At 38.2% G+C, this 20,121-nt stretch overlaps 1 protein-coding gene across 1 annotated transcript; it reads right to left on the bottom strand.

The window, feature by feature from the left end:
- Positions 1–6,792: 6,792 nt before the first annotated feature.
- On the bottom strand, positions 6,793–19,348 carry LOC125390423 (ovomucoid). The gene is made up of 4 exons (XM_048419432.3): positions 19,191–19,348; positions 17,764–17,789; positions 12,329–12,459; positions 6,793–6,944 (listed from the first exon to the last, which is right to left on the bottom strand). Exons 1-4 carry the CDS (start codon positions 19,243–19,245, stop codon positions 6,884–6,886), a joined length of 273 nt encoding a protein of 90 aa, XP_048275389.1. The 5' UTR covers positions 19,246–19,348; the 3' UTR covers positions 6,793–6,883.
- Positions 19,349–20,121: the final 773 nt, after the last annotated feature.

Raw genomic sequence — 20,121 nt, 5'->3', positions numbered from 1 at the left:
GCTCCTGTAAGTAACACTAGTTAAACTTGTAAGGCCATCAAACTGGGGTTAGATGGAACCATTTCTTTGGTCTATTGTTGGTCCTCTAACTGGAGTGAAAGAATCTTTATCCCTTTCCCCAGGGGTCATTCATAAAACTAGCAGGCTTCAAAGTTGGTACTTATCATCAATGTCCTAAGCATCGTGGCTCTGACATCTCTTCCACAAATTATTTGCACTCACATTCTTTTAAAATCATGATGTCACTCCATCATTTAAAAACAGTATATATTACATTAGATTCTTAAGTATAACCTGCTCAGTCTGTCTAATGTTGCTCGTATGTACTATGTTTTCAGGGCAGATTATTTGGTATTGGATAACTAATTGGCATGTTCTTCCCTGGAGAAGATTACTTCTCCCATTCTCAACATTCCTTAGTGCTTGCAGTTCTATGTGTAGGGCTGATGCCCGATGGATTTTCTCTCATCTACTTTGGCATGTCTATTGACATTGTCCTTGTTCAGCTCATGCATTAGCAGTCATGTTGGAAAGATTTTTATGGAGGTAGCTTCTGATGTTATCAGGAGATACAATCACACAGAAAATTCCCAACTCCTCTGGCTTTTACATTTCCTCTCCCTTTTTTGCATTGTTCCTAGAGCCTTAGGTGAAGTATTGTTTTGTAGAGGTATCCATTGGGAATGGGCTCCACAATCTGCATTTTCACTACTTGTAGTATTTTATAGTGTTGTTTATAGCAAAGAGAAGTTTGCAGGGTGATGACTACCATACTTACCTGCTTTAAGGACAAATGTTTATAATGTTGCTAGGGATTATGCTGCTTTAGTAATGCAGTGGTTGTAGGTTCTCCTCCAAGATCCAAACTTTGCTAGAACTGAGTAGTTGGCTGGATTTTTCAGTACCATGCACGGTTTCTTTGTTGAGTGGGTCTTAAATACAATTAGAGATCTGTTGGTTACTGCTAAACTATGTGTGCTTTAGTAATGTAGTGGTTGTAGGTTCTCCTCCAAGATCCAAACTTTGCTAGAACTGAGTAGTTGGCTGAATTTTTCAGTACCATGCATGGTTTGTTTGTTGAGTGGGTCTTAAATACAATTTGAGATCTGTTGGTTACTACTAAGCTATGTGTGCCTCTACTACGCACTTAGGGTTATTGTGTTGTGTGGGTCATTGTTGTGATTCATAGGCATCATTGCTGGGTTATGTGGTTGATTGCTTCCCTCCTTTGGGAACTTTTGCAACTATTTCTGTCACCATGAAAGCTGGACCTCAGGGAGGAGGCTTTCCGATCCGTTCCTGCTCAGGACCTTTGGATCTTGCTTCTAAAGTGCATGATGTCTTGAGTAATAGGATCTTAACTTCCACCTCTGGGTGGCAACCAAGGGCAATAGCAATACCTCGAAAGTTTTGGGAGTCTCTTGGACAATCCCAACTAACAATTCAAAAGAAAGATTCTTATGTCTGGTGTTGGGGTTTTTATTATATAGTTTTGACTCTTGAAGGGAGCACTGTCAGTCCAGAGGAGAAAATTTTATTAAAATTTTAAACGATTATTTACACACAGATTTACATATATTATATGTTTTTTAGGTAGAGAGTTAGTATGATTTCCTGTGACTTTTCAGACATTCTGTCCTTTTACCCTTTTTTCTTTTTCTTCTGTATTTATCTTCCTGTCCCTCCCTAACTAAAGTACCCTTCCCCCCATTTCTTAGATCAAATTACTTGTACCCTACTATTCCTTTCTCTATTGTATCCCTCACTTCTCTGGGTCCCCTTTTTACTTTCCTGGCTTTGTAGTTACTCTAGGGTATGTAGCCACACCTGAAGATTTGCAGCTAGGTGCCACAGATGAAAGAGAACCTGTGACGTTTCTCTTTCTGGGTCTTAGTTACCTCACTCAATAATGATCTTTTCTAGTTCCATTCATGTCCTGAAAAGCTCACGATTTCACGTTTCTTCACAGTCGAATTGTTATTTCACAATATTTAAGTGCCACGTTTTTATAACCTGTTAGTCAACTGAGGAACACCAGGTTGTTTCCATTTTCTAGCTATGGTGAAGAAAACAGTAATGACCATGAGTGAGTGTGCATCAATGGAGTAGGTTGTTGACTCCTATGGCCACGTGCCAAGGAAGGAATCGAGTGGTTGATTTCTATTTAGTTTTTGAGAAATTGTCACCACCACTTCCCAGAGTGGCTAGACCAGTCGCCAGCCCCATCAACAGTAAATAACATTTAATTTTCCTCATGCCCACTCCAGCATTTTCAGCTGTTTTCCTGAGCTTTGCCATTCTGATTGGGTAAGTTGAAATCTCAAAGTTGCTCTGATTTACATTTCTGTATTTACCGGGGACAATAAACATTTCTATACAATTTTTCCTTCTTTTGAAAACTCTCTTGTACAGGTGTCAGGCCCATTTTTAATTCTTTGCTATTGAGTTCTTTATATATTCTGGATATTAATACTCTGTCAGATGTAATCTGGCCAAGATTATCTCCCATTCTATGGGCTTCCTCTTCACTCAATTGAACTTTTTTAGGTGTACAGAAACTTTTTATTTTTATGAAGCCCATTTGTCAATTGCTGGCTTCAATTTCCAAGTCTATATGGATTCACAGCATAATTCTAGGAGGCTTTTAAAGATCTGCACTGAATACCTTTTAAACTATTTTTAAAAAAAATAGAAAAAAAGGATTAATTCCAAACTCCTCTGAAGCAAGTATTACTCTAATACTAACTGAAAAAGAGGTAAAGACATAAGGAAGGAAAACTATTGGCTGATATCCTTAATTAACATAGTTTCACAAATCCTCAATAAAATAATTACAAGACAAACGTATGCATGTTACAAAAATATCATCCATCATGATCAAGTTGGATTTATTGTGGAGATGCATGGATTGTTCAACTTAAAGTCGATAAATATAATAAATCATAAGAATGGACCTACAGATAAAAATCACATAATCAAGCAATATATTCAGAAAAGACTGAGAAAAATTCAACTTGACTTCATGATAAAAGTTCTAGAGAAAGTAGGGCTAAAGGGAATCTAACTCAACATAATAAAGAATATCTAAAAAAAAAAACCTCATAGCTAACATCCTAAACGAATAAAAACTGGAAGAAGGATAATTAAAAGGATACAAGTAGAAAATGAGCAAGTGAAATTATCCCTATATGGATATGATATTAAATCACATATGAAAGATCCCAAAAATTTCCACCAAACACTTCTAGAAATGGCCAATAATTTTGTGGGGTAAAGGGAACACTTCTGCATTGCTGATGGGAATGCAAGTGGGTACAGTTCTTTTGGATGTCAGTGTGGCAATTTCTCAGAAAATTAGGAAACAAACTTCCTCAAGACCCAGTAATACCACTTTTGGACATATATCCAAAGGATGTTCAATCGTGCCACAAGGATATGTGCTCAACTATGCTCATAGCAGCATTGTTTGTTATAGCCAGAACCAGGAAACAACCTAAAAGCCTCTCAACTGAGGAATAGATTAGGAAAATGTGGTACATTTACACAATGGAGTACTACACAGCAGAAAAAAATAATGGCATCTTGAATTTTGCAGGAAAATAGATGGAGCTAGAAAACATCATTTTGAATGAGGTAACCCAGACACAAAAGACAATTATCACATGTACTCACTTATAGGTGGTTTTTAAACATGAAGCAAAGAAAATCAGCCTACAAATCACAATCCCAGAGAACTTAGACAACAATGAGGACACTAAGAGAGACATACATAGATCTAATCTACATGGAAAGTAGAAAAAAACAAGATCTCCTGAGTAAATTGAAAGCTTGGGGACCTTGGGGGAGGGATGAAGGGGAGGGAAGAGGCAGGGAGGGGAGCAGAGAAAAAATGTAGAGCTCCATAAAAATCAATAAAAAATTTAAAAAGAAAAAAAGAAAGTGCTAGAGTTGAGGGGTAACTCCAAGGAAACAGTGTTGTCCAAGCACAACAGTACCCATATACATATGAAATCATAGGGACTGTGGCAGCACACACAGTGGCAAGTCAGATGGTGTCTCATACCTGAGAGAGGAATACAGATGGGACATGGGGTCCTGTCTCTAACCAAGAAGTTGTCTGAAAATTGATATGCACTGGCAAAGGGAAAATCAATTTTGTTCAATAGAGTGTCATCAGGAGTATCATCTACATTACAGAAAGGATCTAGAAGGAGGTGAGGGAATGGTAACATGACAAAATATATTATATGGAAAAATAGAATGTGGGAAAAAATTTCTGAATAAAATTCTCTTTGCCCCCAAATTCAGGCCAACAGTTTAGAACAAATGCATTCTCATAATATGAAAACATTTCTCTTCAAATAAGTTGAAGATACTACCTACCTCTGTGTTCTTCCACTAGATGGTGTAGTTCATTTATTGAACTGGAAGCACGCTATGGCAGTAAATGCTCTTATGTGGCTATTGACAAAAGCACCTCCTGATTGCATAATAAAATGCATTACTTTCTATATTACTTTTGAATGTCAATTAAAAAGAATGCCAATTGTGAAGGTGTAACCAATAAAGTACATTTGCTCAGCTTCAGAGCTCTTCTCTAAGAGCCCATGCCTTAGAGGGACTCACATGGCTAAAGGTATAGAAACAAAATAGTACAGTAGGGTTTCAAAGGCCTAGGATAGCCACTTAGTTTTAAAAAGAAAAGGGTAAGAACTAGATGGTAAATGTTTCCCTTCCGTGGAGTATGATGGCAAAGCCTGCCTAGTTGCTCGGCCGAGAGAGATTTTGAGCCTCCCCCAGCTCAGCAGAGTGTGCTGTCATTGATTACCAGCAACGTATGTGGGCTCGAGAAGCGGAAGGTGTGACTATGATAGACAGTTGTCATCTAGGGGGTTAGTTGTTTCTCATAGAAACACGGTTGGCACTTTGGAGGGTCTTTTTTTTTCCAGTCAGGACAGGACATTGCAGGGCTTTAGATACTAAATACTAGTAGTGATTCTAAATGCGAGCAGCATCTCTTGACAAAGAGATAAAGAAAAATCAAGGGAGAGAGTGAGAATGAGGAAAAGGCATGGAGTTGGGAAAGTGGTAAAGTGAGAATCTGGGAGGAGTTGGGGGAGGAGGGCTAAAGGAGGGTGAAAACATTAAATTTATTGTATGAAATTTTTAATAAAACCAAGATCTAGTGTACTTTAAAAGCCTGTTATTAAGCCAGTATTTTACTCTAACATTATTGTGCTAGACAAAGAATGACTTAATATATGTGAGGATTTAATTTGAATCTCAAAGTCTTTAAGACTAAGGAAGAAAATGAAAAATCTCTAGATTCTAGGACTAAGCTGAGCTTTGTAGTCAGAAGATGGATGAGAATGGAGATGAGAATGAGAGACCAGCAGAGAAGATGCTCATGGTGGCAGAGTTAGGTAGAATCTGACAGTGTGGGTTGATAAGTCAATCATATTAGCAAAAGGGAAGTGGGGACCCCCACTGCGTGGAAAGCAGTGTTGCTTAAACATCAGTGCTCCTTGGGCTCCCTCACCCCACCTTAATTCTCCTCTGTCACACATATTCTTTGGCCAGGATGCTGTCTTTATTAGCAGTACTAAGCAGCTTTCTTTGATGCCCCAACTGCATTAACAATACTGACCACTTGGGTTTTGGAGAGCAAGGTAATTTATGAGTTAATAAAATGACAAATAAATATTCCTTTTTCATCAAGAGTTGGAGATAATCTATTTTCACAGTCTTTGTGACTCTGTAGATGTCCTTGAAGAAGAGTAGGAAGAATGTAAAGGGAAGAAGGAAGAGAAGAGAAAGAGGAAGAAAAAAAGAATTATGAAGGAGAAGAAGAAGGGAAGGAAGAAGGGGAGGAAGAGAGGAGAAGAGGAAGAAGAAGAGGAAAAGGAGAAGAAGAAGAAGAAAAATTCTTGTCCAACTTGAATTTGAATTGAGATCAAGTGCTACATTTGAAATGGCCTAATCTAAAGGCCACCAGAAACACACTAACAGTTGAACAAGTTTGTGTTACTACTCATCACAGTCTTCTTGGAGATGGCATAACTTGGAGAACATGCCTATAAGAAGGCATTAGAAAGGACCTGCTGTAGGAATTTGTATTGTTGAACTCATTTTGAGGAAGTTTTAAAAAAAGGAGGCTTTGTCTTGGATTAGGTAATCTCCTAACGTAGACACAATATTTCAACTGGATGTCCTCAGAAATCTTAATTAGAAGGAAGGATGATTGAGTCTAAGAAAAAATTCATAATTGGTGAAACTTCAGTCATTTTACTAGTCTTAATATATGGGTGTATCTAATATTCTGTGGCTTAGATAATGTGCCTGTTTTGCCAGTATTCAGACATGATTAACCAGTTATCCAGCCTTTGTTGTGATTCATCATAGGCACAAAACGACTTTGTCAGACATGAATGTTCTATGAACTATTCATCGTATAATAAGGCGTGGGTATAATAGGAGGCTAACCTGTGTTGCTTTCCTCTTTCTCACATTGTATAATATTGATAAATAATTATGTATTTTCTTGTTTCTTCCTGGAGAGTAAACTTCAGAAGTGCATGCATTTTTTTTTATTATTGACAACCAAGAACCTATCCAAATTTCTGATTCACATGAAAATATATTCTTGGAAAACAAGTTAGTTCATTAAACTATAAATTTTTCAGTCAGGGACAACTTTAAATTTCACGTTTTGTTTCTAGAATCAAACATAGTTTCCACTTGTCTCATTAATTTTATCTCAAGCCAAAGAGATTTCCATAAGATCAAATTTATTGATTTTTAAAGGTAATAATTATGAATTTTGCCTTATGAAGAAAAGATGATGGTTGATTCGAATGTCTCACTTATGCTGAATGTAGAATAATCAGGAAGTGGACTTCAAACATTTTCCACTGTATTGGATTCGAAGAGTGAAATTCAAAGATCTAAGGAAAAGTAATATAAATATTTATACACAATTTATATAAAATATAACCTTGCTTCTTCTTAGTCTAATTGTATAATAATTATAAGGGACTGGAGCCTTGATTTGTAAGTTCCCCAGTTACACATGGACCTGAGCTACAGAGATTTGCTTCTCCTCTCATTAAATATTTCTACCACACCCTCTGCCAATCCCTCTGTTTTGTAACCATAGTGAATAATTATAAGAGTTTTTAGCAAAGATAGAAGCCTGTGCCCTAAGAGGTAGAAGGAGGGGGGTATTGATAAGTTGATGTATCCTGGGAAAATATTTTCACTTCTCTGAATTATAATGATCAGATCTATAAAATTATGACAGTTTTGGCAACTTACTGACAAAGATGTGGGGGGACTCCGTGTGAAAATGCCGAGTAAACGGTGAATAATAATATCACCTCTCATGAGAAAAATAACATAATGGTCAATAAATAAAGCAGAGGAGCATGGGAAAATCAGTGAAAATGTTTGTCGACAGAATCATAATTGCAAGGGAAACCCAGTTACTACATCTTAGACTGAATTCCTCTCTGTGGGCTTTACATGCATATTTTATATAAAAGTGGCTTAGCCTTTTGAAAGATAAAAATACCCACATAAAACCCACTTGAAATGATGAAAACACCCATCTTCTATAAATACACTCAGTATAAACTTGGGCAAGAATATTTACTTTGGAGTCTCTTTTTATATATGAAAGGGAATGATTCCCTCATACCTACCTACCCTACTACATGTTAATGTTATGAATATTATAAGGACCCTGCTTTGGGAAATTATTTGCTCATAATAGTAGGTTTGTGTTCATATTATTTGACACAATGGTCTGAGGGTAATAACATCTTATTTGATGTCCACTTTTCTTTCTCTACACCTAGCCCCAGTCTCTGGAATTCACCAGGTGCTTGTTAAATACTCACATGTAAATGACAGTTACAAGGAAGTTTTTCAGCTCACAGGGTAAGACTTAGGGCTTTATAAGTCCCTAAGCTATAGCTCCAGTCCAAGAAACTGTTTTTGTAAAATTCTAGACTTCTGTACAGATATGAAATTCCAATCTTGAGTAAATAAAATGGGAAGCTAAACCTGTTTCTTGTATGGATAAAAATTGTTTATTTCTAGGTCGGACAAGCCACAAGTCTCATTAAGTTTGCTTTTTATATGTAAAATGAGAAATAGGTATTTTTATGTCTACTTTGTAAGACTGTTTTGAATAGTGAAGAAGATAATTCCCAATTCCTAAGTGGAAGCAAGCACAGTATCTGGTATGTAATACATTCTAAGTTAAAATTGTATATAATAATAAGTCTTACATAGATTACAATCATGTTTTCTTTTAAAACTTTTTATTTGCTTCTGTGCAATTCATATATTGTTAAAGTTACTATATATGTATCATATGGTAGTTTCCTTTTAAAGTTACTGTGTCATAATTGGTTTTTAGAAAACATGATGTTAAATACATAATAAGATTTAAAAAATTATGTTGATATATGTGGGGCTCTGGGTATAATTTATTGATAGAGTTATTGCCAGCATGTGTAAGTGGTGAGTTCAATCCCAAACACTAAAAGTAAAATTAAATAAATACAAAGAAGTAATGAATCTTTAGGCAAAGCATAACGTCAAAGACTTTGGGCACAGTGTTAAGGAGAAGCACTGCTGGGGCTTGAACAAGGAGGGAGCACACATGTGATGAGGGTGAAAGTGTCTCTGTCCTCTCACTTTATCACACACATGACCTGAACAAGGAGGGAGCACACATGTGATGAGGGTGAAAGTGTCTCTGTCCTCTCACCTTATCGCACATATGACCTGGGCTTACGTTTTCAATTACTACAAAATCTGAGAAGAGAAAAACCGAAGGCTTAAAGGAGCTAACTTTGAGAGTGTGAGTCAGACAACTGTAATGTAGGAACTCCTCTGAAATGGTGCAGGAGACATAGAATGAATTTTACACTGGCCTGGGAGAGCAAGAGAAGAGCAGGAGAACAAAGGTGTACTAAATACCAAGGCACACCATATGCAAAGGTTCTTAAGTGGTAGCACCACCAGCATGGCCAAAGATGCACATTTATTTGAGAAAAACCACACTTTGTAGTCTCATTATTGTATTAAGAAATGCTAAGAACTCTTTCTAAAACAGTTTGGGATATATTTGCCAGTAAAGGGCTTTGGAGCACTGATATTCAAACCCTTCTCATGTGTACCAACACTGCTGCATTAAAATAACCAATTATTTCTCAGGGAATACTAATTATAAATGCACAGTAAATTTTGGGTACTTCAATGATATTTAAATTTGCCTAGTATTTACTCTCAGAGCTATGATATTGGCATCTGTGAATTATTCTCTGAAAACATCTCTACTGCTTCTTAAGCACAGGGTGCAAACTAGCCTACTAATCTAAAACAGCAACATGAAGAATCGTTCTTCCCATTCCAAACATAGAGAAGAAACCATAGTAATCAAGGCAGTGAAGTATTGAGATAAAGGGCATATACACTGGTAGGACTGACAGTTCAGAAATGGAATATTTATAGTCAAACAATTTTGAATAAAACTGCTAAGACAATTCAATGAGCGAAAGAATTGGTTTTTTTTTTCACAATGTTTCTGGAACAACTGGATGTTCATGTACAAAACAATGAAGCTGAATTCTCTTACTATCAACATCACACAAAACCCAAATAGACTGCATAGAAAAATGGCGTTGTGGCGGGAGAATGAGTGCAACTGAAAACAATTTATATTAAGTAAATGAAGTCAATCTCAGGCAAATGCTATATGCTTTTTCTAAATTATGGTTTGTAATCTTACATATGCACATCAAGTCCTGTATATATGCTCATGTGCATATTTATCTAAACATACATGGCATGGAAATAAAAGTGAAATATTTAGGGTACAAAGGGTCAGAAAAGGGAAGTGGAGAAAGTGATGAAGAATAGGCTCAATATTTAAAATATTTAATATATATGTGTGTTCAAAGCTTTAAGAACATTTAAATATTCCAACCTTATAATGCCTAGCATATTCAATCCTCATAACCATAAGAAAAACAAAAACAGAGATGGGACCTTTCTTTGAGGTAGAAATAGACAATAACCTTGAAGAAATAGAAGTAAGTTACAACTCTCCAACCTTTATTCTAGGTAGAACAATTTAGAGCAAAGTGAAACTCTCTGACCTTCAGAGAAGGTAGAAATAGACTCACATTTATGGGCCTCCACAATTAATAAATGTACTCTGAAAATAAAAAGGGGGTATATAAAAGTAGGATAAAAAGGTGAGGCTTGAGACAGCGAACTACACAGGAGAAGGACTGAGTCAGCGACCTAGGCCAGACCAGGCCTGAGGCAGAGAACAGATCCAGACCAGGGACAGTTGTGGAGGCGGACTGAGCCAGTGACCTGGGCTGGATTAGATCCGAACTTCCCAGGAGCAGGTACAGGGGAGCAGATGCTGAGTGAGTGGGCCAGAAACACAGTCCTCTGTGGGTCAGGACAAGAATCTGGGACCTTTGAGAAAATAAACCTGAGTCAGGAAGCCTACAGGTTCACCGTGAGTCTGGGACCGCCAAGGAACTAGGCCTGAGCCAGGTCCTCTGTGGTCTGGGAACACCTGAGTCTGGGACCTCCCAGGAAGTAGATCAGAGCCAGAGACCTTTGCAGGAACAACCCTAAAACAGGGAACTCCACAGGAGCAGATTCAGAACAGGGACTTTAACCAAAACAGGTCTAAGCCAGCAACCTAGGGCAGAATAAGTCTGAGAAAGCAAGCTTCAGGAGAGGGAGTTAGACACTTTTATCTTATGTTTCATCCCGAACATAGGATGAAAGTGGGGGGTCTAAAACTAAGTTTGAGAAAAGAATAGTCATGCAGTTAGTTTCTTCCAAGGAATTCCTATCCATGTCATGGGATTATCCTGAAAACCTCGGAAATGAAGCCTCATGATCGTCTCGAAGACACCATTGTACTGTTGGGGAAAACTGTAGAACATGCTAACTGGCCTGAAGGAGTCAGCTAAGGCGGGAAAAGCAATAGCAGTCCTGAGTGTGAAGACAAGCTGAGGGTCACCGTCCTTTGTCAGAGCATCATATCCCAGGAAAACCCCTAGTCCCAGGAAAATCAGGATGGCTGTGTCTCCAGTTAGTAGCAACTGCAAGTCATGTAGGCTATTATTTACTAAGACCCATAACCCTAAGCCTTCTTTAGGTATTATCTTTTCAATTGACATAACTAATCTTTGGAGGATAATTATGTGATTAAGCTATCTTAAACCGCATTGTTAAGCATGCATTGAGATCAGAACCCATGTTTCTCATATTAGAGTCTTTACTTCTAAAAATGTGCCTTGAGACACTGAAGCAAAATATCAAGTGATAATATTTTTTTTAAATGCTGGAAAGGGTGCTTTAAATTTTGAAGCAAACTTTATATCTATTGTTATAATCACTCATGTATTCTTAGTTTGTTAAACAAACACTTATTAGTGGCATAATTTATAAATCACTATATAAAACCTAACGATAGATTTTTTACTTTATGATATGTATATATGGCAACAGATTAGAAATATAAACAGAAAATTAAAATAATTGGGGACTACATGCATGATGAAAGAAAGGCAAGATCTAATATGGAAAACACCAGAGGTGAAATGTACCTATGTTCAGGGAGGACTCTTTTTCTCTGAGAAGGTAGATTTACCACTAAAAATGAGATCAATTTGGGTTGACACACGAATGATGAAGAAGCAATGGCCCTGGGAAAGTCTGAGGAAATATTCTTGGAGAGGAGGAAACTTTGTCTAAAGTTTTAGAGGCAGAAACAGGTTCTGTGCATTTGAAAGTAACTGGAAAGAAGAGTTAGTGTGGTTGGAGCCCACGGAGTGGGTGACATAAAAACAAATGAATGCTAGACTTGCAGGTTAGAATCTGAGGTTGGAATAATTATGAGACACAGGGACAGGACTCAACCTAGAGCCTTCTGGCCTTAAATACTGAGGCTTCATGCTTTGGTCTGATCTTATCAAGGGTGATTTTTTTTTCAAACATTTTCTAAGATATGTTTTGGCATCCATTTTCCTAGTAAAGCCATTATTCAAAGCATATTCAGAAAAGCTTCTCTTATAAATGGAGGTGGAGCTCAGGAACCCACTTCTCCCCCCTCCATCACCCACAACTCTCAAGTTCAGCCAGTGACCTACCAATTTTTAGTTTATAGAATCATATTGAAAGTAATTGATACACATTTTTCAAAATTGCAAGTCCCGGTGAGCTGTTACGCATCAGGTACACAGTAGGCTCTCCAAGGGGTTCTGAGTTGGATGTCATTTTAACTTACATCCTGGCGAAGCAGTACACGCAGGAGTTAGGATATGTAACATTATTAGTTGCGCATAGTGGGCTGACCCTTATGGAGCATATGTGTTTCTTCTGCACAAACTTCTTCTGATAATGACTGCACGAAATGACCTAAAACAAAACTCACAGGTTAAACGTATTGTCCTCCAATGATGTGTTAATGGCTTCTAACAAAGTATTGGCGCAATGGTAAAATGTCTCCCTTTTAAACCTCAACTATCAAAATTATACTTTGATAAACTCAGCAAGCAGTGCCTTTGTGATTGTGATTAACATTTTACAATGTAACTGAGGCTATGAAGCCGAGATCCTTGACTATGCTGCAAAAGGGAAGAGAACCATTTGGGAAAGATAACAAGAAGGACTGAGCATCCTATAGTTGTTGTGGCAGTGGTTTTATTTCTTCAGAGTCATATTTTAGCTGTGATGTCTGGAACAGAACGCAATATTTGTTCTTCTCCCAGATGCTGGCTGTAGTTCAGGCCTCTGGGAATTAGGATTCTGGACTGGAAAGGGAAGGAGTTGGGATGGTCATATCATTCTAATGTTTATCTATTATTTTGTTTTACTTAGCAGCATAAAGCCTTCCCTGGGGTATTGTGAATATTAGAATACACAGGAAGAAGGGAGGCTGGGAAGTCAGAATATTGTGCAGCACAATCATCAGGCAGGTGCTCCCACACTGCCCACCTCTCTCTCCAGCGGATGTCCAGATCACAGGACAGTCACATGTACCACAGAACACTAGGTTTTTTGGTGCCGTGAAAGCCTAGGAACCTCCCACTACAGAGCTGTTTCCAAAGCTTCGGTCACTTCATCTATGATTACTCCCAAGTTCGTGTGATACGTTCTTTAAAATATTTTTCTTTAAAGTAGCAATTTTTGAACTTTGCAAACAACTATACATTTGTCTTAAGCAGGATTGTCAATAATGAATTTGAAGTTATAGTACATTTTTCTAAAACTTTAAAGAATGGCAGTAATTTTTGAAATAAGAGATTTATTATAATGTTAAGTCAAATAATGACACTACTCAACTTCTCTGAGGAAAATACTGTTTCTATATTCTTTCTCAGTGATTAAGTCAGAATGGTATGTTTAATAGATTCTACCAAGAATTGATGCTTTAGTAGGACATTCAAACATGCAAACGTGACATCTAATGTTGGATATGGACATAAGAAAAATCATTTTTAAAGGTTTATTTTTACCCTATGCATATGAGTGCTTTGCTTACATGTATATATGTGCACTGTGAGCATGTTTAATACCCTTGGTGACCAGAAAAGTGTGGTCAAGCCCCCAAAACTGGAGTTAAGAATGAATGATTGTGAGCCACCATGTGGATGCTATGAAATGAACCTGGTCCTCTGGAAGAGCAGCCAGTACTCTTAACCGCTGAGCTTCTCTTTGGCCTCCACAAGAATGTTTAATTTGAGAGAAGTGTGGTGATTTTTGTTTGTGCTTTAACAAATAAAGCTTACCTGAAGATCAGAGTGCAGAGCTAGCCACACTAGTTAAACATAGAGACCAGACAGTGGTGGCACACACCTTTAATCCCAGCACTCAGGAGACAGAGGCAGACAGATCTCTGTAAATTCAAGGTCACCCTGGGCTACAGGAGATTAAATCAGTCTAAAAGGGAAATGGAGCCAAGCAGTGGTGTCTCACACCTTTAGTCCCAGCACTAGGCAGGTGGAGAAGGGAAGTGATATGTCTGGGCGGAGAGAAGGATATAGAGTGGGAGGAGACAGGAGCTCAGGATTCAGTCTGAGGTTTGGTAGAGACAGGATCACCCATTCTGTCTGCCAATTCAGTAGAGACCAATTAGAATTGATGTTACATTGTCATAAAGACAGGGTCTTGCCTATTCAGTCTGAGCTTTCAGAGAGGTAAAAACTCTAGATGCTGACTGCTCTGCTACTCTGGTCTTTCAACTTTCACCCCCTAATATCTGACTTCAGGGTTTTATTTATTAGAGTTCATGTTATAGAGAAGTATATGTATTTTTGAATAAACTTATAAAACAATGTTTTATTGTGGTTTGGGGAAAGGGAGAGTGATTTGAATATATTACTTACGTGTTCAATTTCCCCAAAATTTAAAAATCAGATAAAGTTATATACTCAGTAACACAAACTGAAATAGCTTCACAATAACACAAACAAAATGACCCCAAATACTATTAACTACTAGAATTTAGAAAAAATATCTAGGGTGTCTTTTAGGGAGAAGAAAAGGCCGGTGAAGCCTGAAGAACTTCATCTTAGCAACACTAGGAGCCACTGCTTTAAGTAGACACTTCACTTAGGTTTATATTGCATAGATTCAATTCTCATGACTAAAGCGGAGGTTGGCAAATATTTTCTCTTCAGAGATAAGTGGTAAATAAATAGTTCATGATTTTTCTGCCATTTGGATTCTGGTGCAAATACAACTTTGTAGTGAACTGAAAAGAACCACAGCTACAAAGGGAGAAGTAGAAAGGAGCACACTTTGGTTCCAAGAAAACTGTTTTCTAAAACAGGTGACCGTGGTATGCCAGTGATTGAAGCAGGTTAACTGTAAGGGAGTTGGTGGAGAGAGACAGAGTAAATGAAACACTAGGGAGGGAACAAGTCAAAACTTCCTTTGCCAGCGGTAAAAAGGGCATGAGAGTGTTCAGTCCCCAGAATTGATTTTGACAGTGATACAGTCTCACTTCTGTAATTTTACTTTCACTCTTACTCCATGGCTGGCTGGTGGGCTGGCTGGGTGGCTGGGTAGCTGGCTGGGTGGCTGGTGGGTTGGCTGAGTGGCTGGGTGGCTGGGTGGCTGGATGGCTGGGTGGCTGGGTGGCTGGGTGGCTGGGTGGCTGGGTAGCTGGATGACTGCCCCCTGGAATCTTCCTCCTCTTGTTCTCCCTTGCTCCTTCTTTTGCCAGATCTCTCCTATTAATCTCTCTGCTTGCCAGCCCTGCCTGTCTTTTCCCCTGCCTTGCTATTGGCCATTCAGTTCTTTATTAGACTATCAGGTGATTTAGACAGGCACAATAACACAGCTTCACAGAGTTAAACAAATGCAACACAAACAAAAGCAACACATCTTTCCATCACTAAACAAATTCTCCACAGCATAAACAAAAGCAACACACCTTAAAATAAAATTCTCAATCAATACTGTATCTGAATCATATGAAACTGACATCATAAGATTGAAAATTGTCAGATTTTTTTCTAGTTCTATCCATTTGACTGCAAATTTCATGTCATCATTGTTTTATACAGCTGAGTAATACTCCATTGTGTAAATGTACCACATTTCCTCTCCAATCATCCATCGAGGGACATCTAGTGCTATAAGATAATGCTTTTATATATTGTAATATTTGTCACTCATATTGGTTTGTTAAAATGCTGATTGGCTAGTAGCCAGGCAGGAAGTATAGATGGGGCCACCGGATGAGGAGAATTCTGGGAAGAGAAAGACAGAGATGAAGTCACCAGCCAGACACAGAGGAAGCGAGATGAAAATGCATCACTGAGAAAAGGTATCAAGCCATGTGATTAAGCATAGACAAGAATTATGGGTTAATTTAAGGTGTAAGATTTATTTAATAATGCACCTGAGCTAATAAGTCAAATGGTTTCTAATTAATAGAAATCTTTGTGTGTAAAATTGGGACCGAATGGCTGTGGGACTAGGCAGATCAGAAACTTCTGTTTACAATCTAGATAGCTTCCAGGTTCTGCTATTATGAATAATGCTGCTATGAACATAGAACAAGTGTCCTTGTGGTATGATTGAGCATTCTTTGGGTATTTGCCCAAGAATGGTAGTGCTGGATCTCGAGGCAGACTGATGGCCAGTTTTCTGAGAAACTGCCAAACTGATTTCCAAAGTGGTTGTGTAAGTTTGCATGCCCACCAGCAGTGGAGGAGCCTTCCCTTTATTCCACATCCTCTTCAACATAGGCTGTCATCAGTGTTTGGATCTTAGCCATTCTAACAGGTATAAGATTTCAATGTATTTCAGTATTGTTTTGTTTTGTGTTTTCCTGATGACTAAAGATGTTGAGCAATTCCTTAAATGATTTTTGACCATTTGAGATTCTTCTGTTGAGAATTCTCGGTTTAGAACTGTATCCCATCTTTTAATTGGGTTATTTAGTATTTTGATGTCTAGTTTCTTGAGTTCTTTATATATTTTGGAGATTATCCCTCTGTCAGATGTGGGGTTGGTGAAGATTTTTTTCCCATTCTGTAGGTGGTCGTTTAGTCTTATTTATTATTTCTTTTGTCTTACAGAAGCTTTTTAGTTTCAGGGGGTCCCATTTATTGATTGTTGCTCTCAGTGGCTATGTTACTGGGGTTATATTTAGGAAGTGGTCTCCTATGCCAATACATTCAAGGCTACTTCCCACTTTCTCTTCTGTCAGGCTTGGTGTACCTGGATTTATGTTGAGGTCTTTGATCCACTTGGACTTGAGTTTTGTGCATGGAGATAGATATGGACCTATTTGCATACACGTTGCTATTTTTATTATGTTGTTCCTACCTCTCCAACAGCATGGGAGATCTTTCCATTTTCTGATATCTTCTTCAATTTCTTTCTTTAAAGACTTAAAGTTCCTGTCATACAATTCATTCACTTCTTTGGTTACCTCTAAATATTTTATATTATTTGTGGCTATTGTAAAAGATGATGTTTCTCTAATTTCTTTCTTGACCCTTTTATCATTTGTATATAGGAGGACTATGTCATCATAGAACCTTTATCCAGAAACTGATGGAAACAGATGCAGTGATTCACATCCAAGCACCAGACCGAGCTACAGGAGTCCAGTTGAAGAGAGGAAGGAGGTTTTACATGAACAAGGGAGAGGGTCAAGATCATGAAGGGGAAGTACACAAAGATCCAAACTTGTGGGAGTTTATGGAGTCTAAACTGACAGCTGGGGAACCTGCATGGGACCTAAAGGCCTTCTGCATGTGGGTGACGGTTTTATAGCCTTGTCTGTTTGTGGGACCCCTGGCACTAGGACCAGAATCTGTCCTTGGTGCATGAGCTAACTTTCTGAAGCCCATTCCATATATGGTGGGATGCCTTGCTCAGCCTTGGTGTGTGTGTGTGTGTGTGTGTGTGTGTGTGTGTGTGTGTGTGTGTAGGGAACTTGGTCATGCCTCAACTGAATGAACCAGGTACTGTTGACTCCCCGTGGGGGAAGTATTACCCTTTCTGAGGAGTGGATGGGGTGGATGCGGGGAGGTGAAAAAAATGGAAGGAAGGAAGGGAGGGAGGAGGAACCGTGGTTGTTATGTAAAATAAATAAAAAATAAACAAAATAGAAAATGGCCAGATGCTAACTATTTCATGTGGTTTAAAATAAAAGAAACACAAGAGTGGAAAATTACTCTTATACAGAGGTGAACTTACCTTAAAGGATGAGTCACTAATAACATCTGTAATAAAAATGTTAAAATATCCAGTAAAACAATGAGGTGTTGAAACGTGTACCTCATTAAGTCACATAAATATTGACCTGACCATAGGACTAAGAAAATTGTCTCCTTAACAAAGTTCTGAAACATGTCTGATCCCCAAATTTGTTTCCTTTCTCTCTTCTTGTTCAAGACCCTTTCAGGGTGGAGAGATGGTTCAGCAGTTAAGAGCATTTGCTGCTCTCACAGAAGACATGGGTTTGATTTCCAGCATCTGTATTTCCAGTTCCAAGGGATCTGATACCCTCTTTTGGCCTTCTTGGGCACCAGATACAGACATATATACAGCAAAACACTCATATATATAAAATAATAGACCTTTTAAAAGAGCCTTAATATTTTGTCTGAAAACTTAACCTTGACCTATGCCTAGATTTAGTGCTGATCTTAAGCAGCAGGGACAGAACCCCAAGCTTCATCATCAGGGACTCAGCAATGTCATATGCTACTGGAACCCACAGATTGAGTAGATTTGTTTCAGAGAAAGGACCAGTTCTTCATATCATCCTAGCTGTTTGCTGATAGACACTGTAGACACCATCTTCACTAGTTATTTCTGTCTCTAATAAAATCTCTCTCTCTCTCTCTCTCTCTCTCTCTCTCTCTCTCTCTCCTACCTGTTAAATAGGAAGCCTCTTTTTGTGGAAGTTATATGTCAATGGTTGCCCACATTGTGAATACTTCTTTTACCTTTGTATTTTACGTTCTACTTCACAACCTTGGTTTCTTTCAAGCAATGCTTAAGAACTATTCCTTCACCTCTTCCCAAACTCTACCATTGATTGGCAAATGACACCATCTGCTTCTGCTCTTATCAGGGCCATGCTGAGCCATCCAGGGACTTGGCATCTGTAGTCCTTATATATAGTAAGCTATTTCCAAAACTGATGCTGCTTTGTTTAGACTGCTTTGTGCATGCACATCGGACACACACACACACACACACATACACACACACACACACACACACACACACACACACACACACACACACACGTAGGAGCCAAGAGGGAAAGAACTAGAAAGAGGAAGAAGAGTGAAACAAACACTGATAGTCAACACAAAAGACCAAATTATCTCTCATCTATGGATTGCAGTCCTCACAGATCGCTGCTTAAAATCCAGTCTAAAACTGCCTGTGGTAGATTTCTTGGAATATTAAAACAAAACCAAAAAACAAAAATGGAGTCAACCACTCATATTCATTCTGGTTAAGATATTAAATTTTTCATCTATGAGAAAAGACTCAGGTTTCCAAACATTTCTACATCTAAACAGGAGTACTTATTTATTTGCTCTCCCACCCTGGAATATTATATTAAATGCTCATTCTTCCCATGACATTCTTTGAGAGATCCTTACATGAGAAATAGCTGGTAGCTAAGAAAGCCAGGAGGAATGCTTTTGACTTTTCCATAGGAATCACTGCGGTTCATCTGCCCAGATTCCTTCAGCCCAGAGTTTCTTAGCAAACCCTTTGAGGTTGAGTTCTGTTACAAAACCAGTGGTGATGGCCCCCCTGTGAGAACCTCAGTCCTTATTATGATGTCACTCTGCAAGTGTTCTATTTCCATGTGACACAAAAGCAAAAGTCATTACGTTATCAAGCATCAAGAAGACTTCTAAGAGAAAATGTTAGCGTTCTTGTTAATGGACTGTAGAGTGATGCATTGTTATTCTGTTCATTTTTTGTCATTTGATTGCACAGAAGTACATTATGCTTTTTTTTATAAGGAAGAAACCAAGACATTAAACACTAACTGAGAACGAGTAGCTCTGGGGATGCTTTTCTGTAAGGCTTACATATTTGCTTTTATTCCCTCTTCTCTCAGCCTTAAGATTCTGATTTAGTGTATCCAGAATGAAGAACTAATAGAATAGGGATGGGCAATTTTAAACTAGAGTGTTGGGGACCCTTCCCCAACTTCCTCGGTTATGGATGACCCTGGGTAGTGCTGCAGAAATCAGGACACAGGGGATGCAGAGTAGGAGATCCAACTGCATACTTTATTGCAAAGCCAGTCCTCTTTTTATAATACTCAAATCACGACTCAAACTAGGTTCCCATAATACATTAAAATAGTTTCATAGACTAGTCACGTGGTTGCAACTAATTTCAAGAGCTTCATGCCCTAGCTGATCTAAACAAAAAGCTCGGTGTTAGGGGAATAACTCTTTTTGCAATATAATATGTAAAAACACCTCATCAGAAGACAAACCACAACCTAATCAGAGCCTTTGAACTACAGTGCACATCTGTGTTCTCAAAGACTGACCATTGGCAAGGCACTCT

The sequence above is a fragment of the Myodes glareolus genome, chromosome 13 (assembly GCF_982192425.1).
Source record: "Myodes glareolus chromosome 13, mMyoGla1.1, whole genome shotgun sequence".
NCBI lineage: Eukaryota > Metazoa > Chordata > Mammalia > Rodentia > Cricetidae > Myodes > Myodes glareolus.
This window is presented reverse-complemented; position numbering and strand designations above follow the sequence as displayed.

Excerpts from the sequence above, each read along its gene's own strand:
- LOC125390423 (XM_048419432.3), bottom strand. The coding sequence starts at position 19,245 with ATGGAAAAGTCAAAAGCATTCCTCCTGGCTTTCTTAGCTACCAGCTAT. Across the intron at positions 12,460-17,763 it reads TTAGTGACTCATCCTTTAAG|GTCATTTCGTGCAGTCATTA; the intron begins GTAAGTTCACCT and ends GTTTTGTTTTAG. Across the intron at positions 6,945-12,328 it reads GTGTACTGCTTCGCCAGGAT|ATCTTTGAATTTCACTCTTC; the intron begins GTAAGTTAAAAT and ends ACTTTTCCTTAG.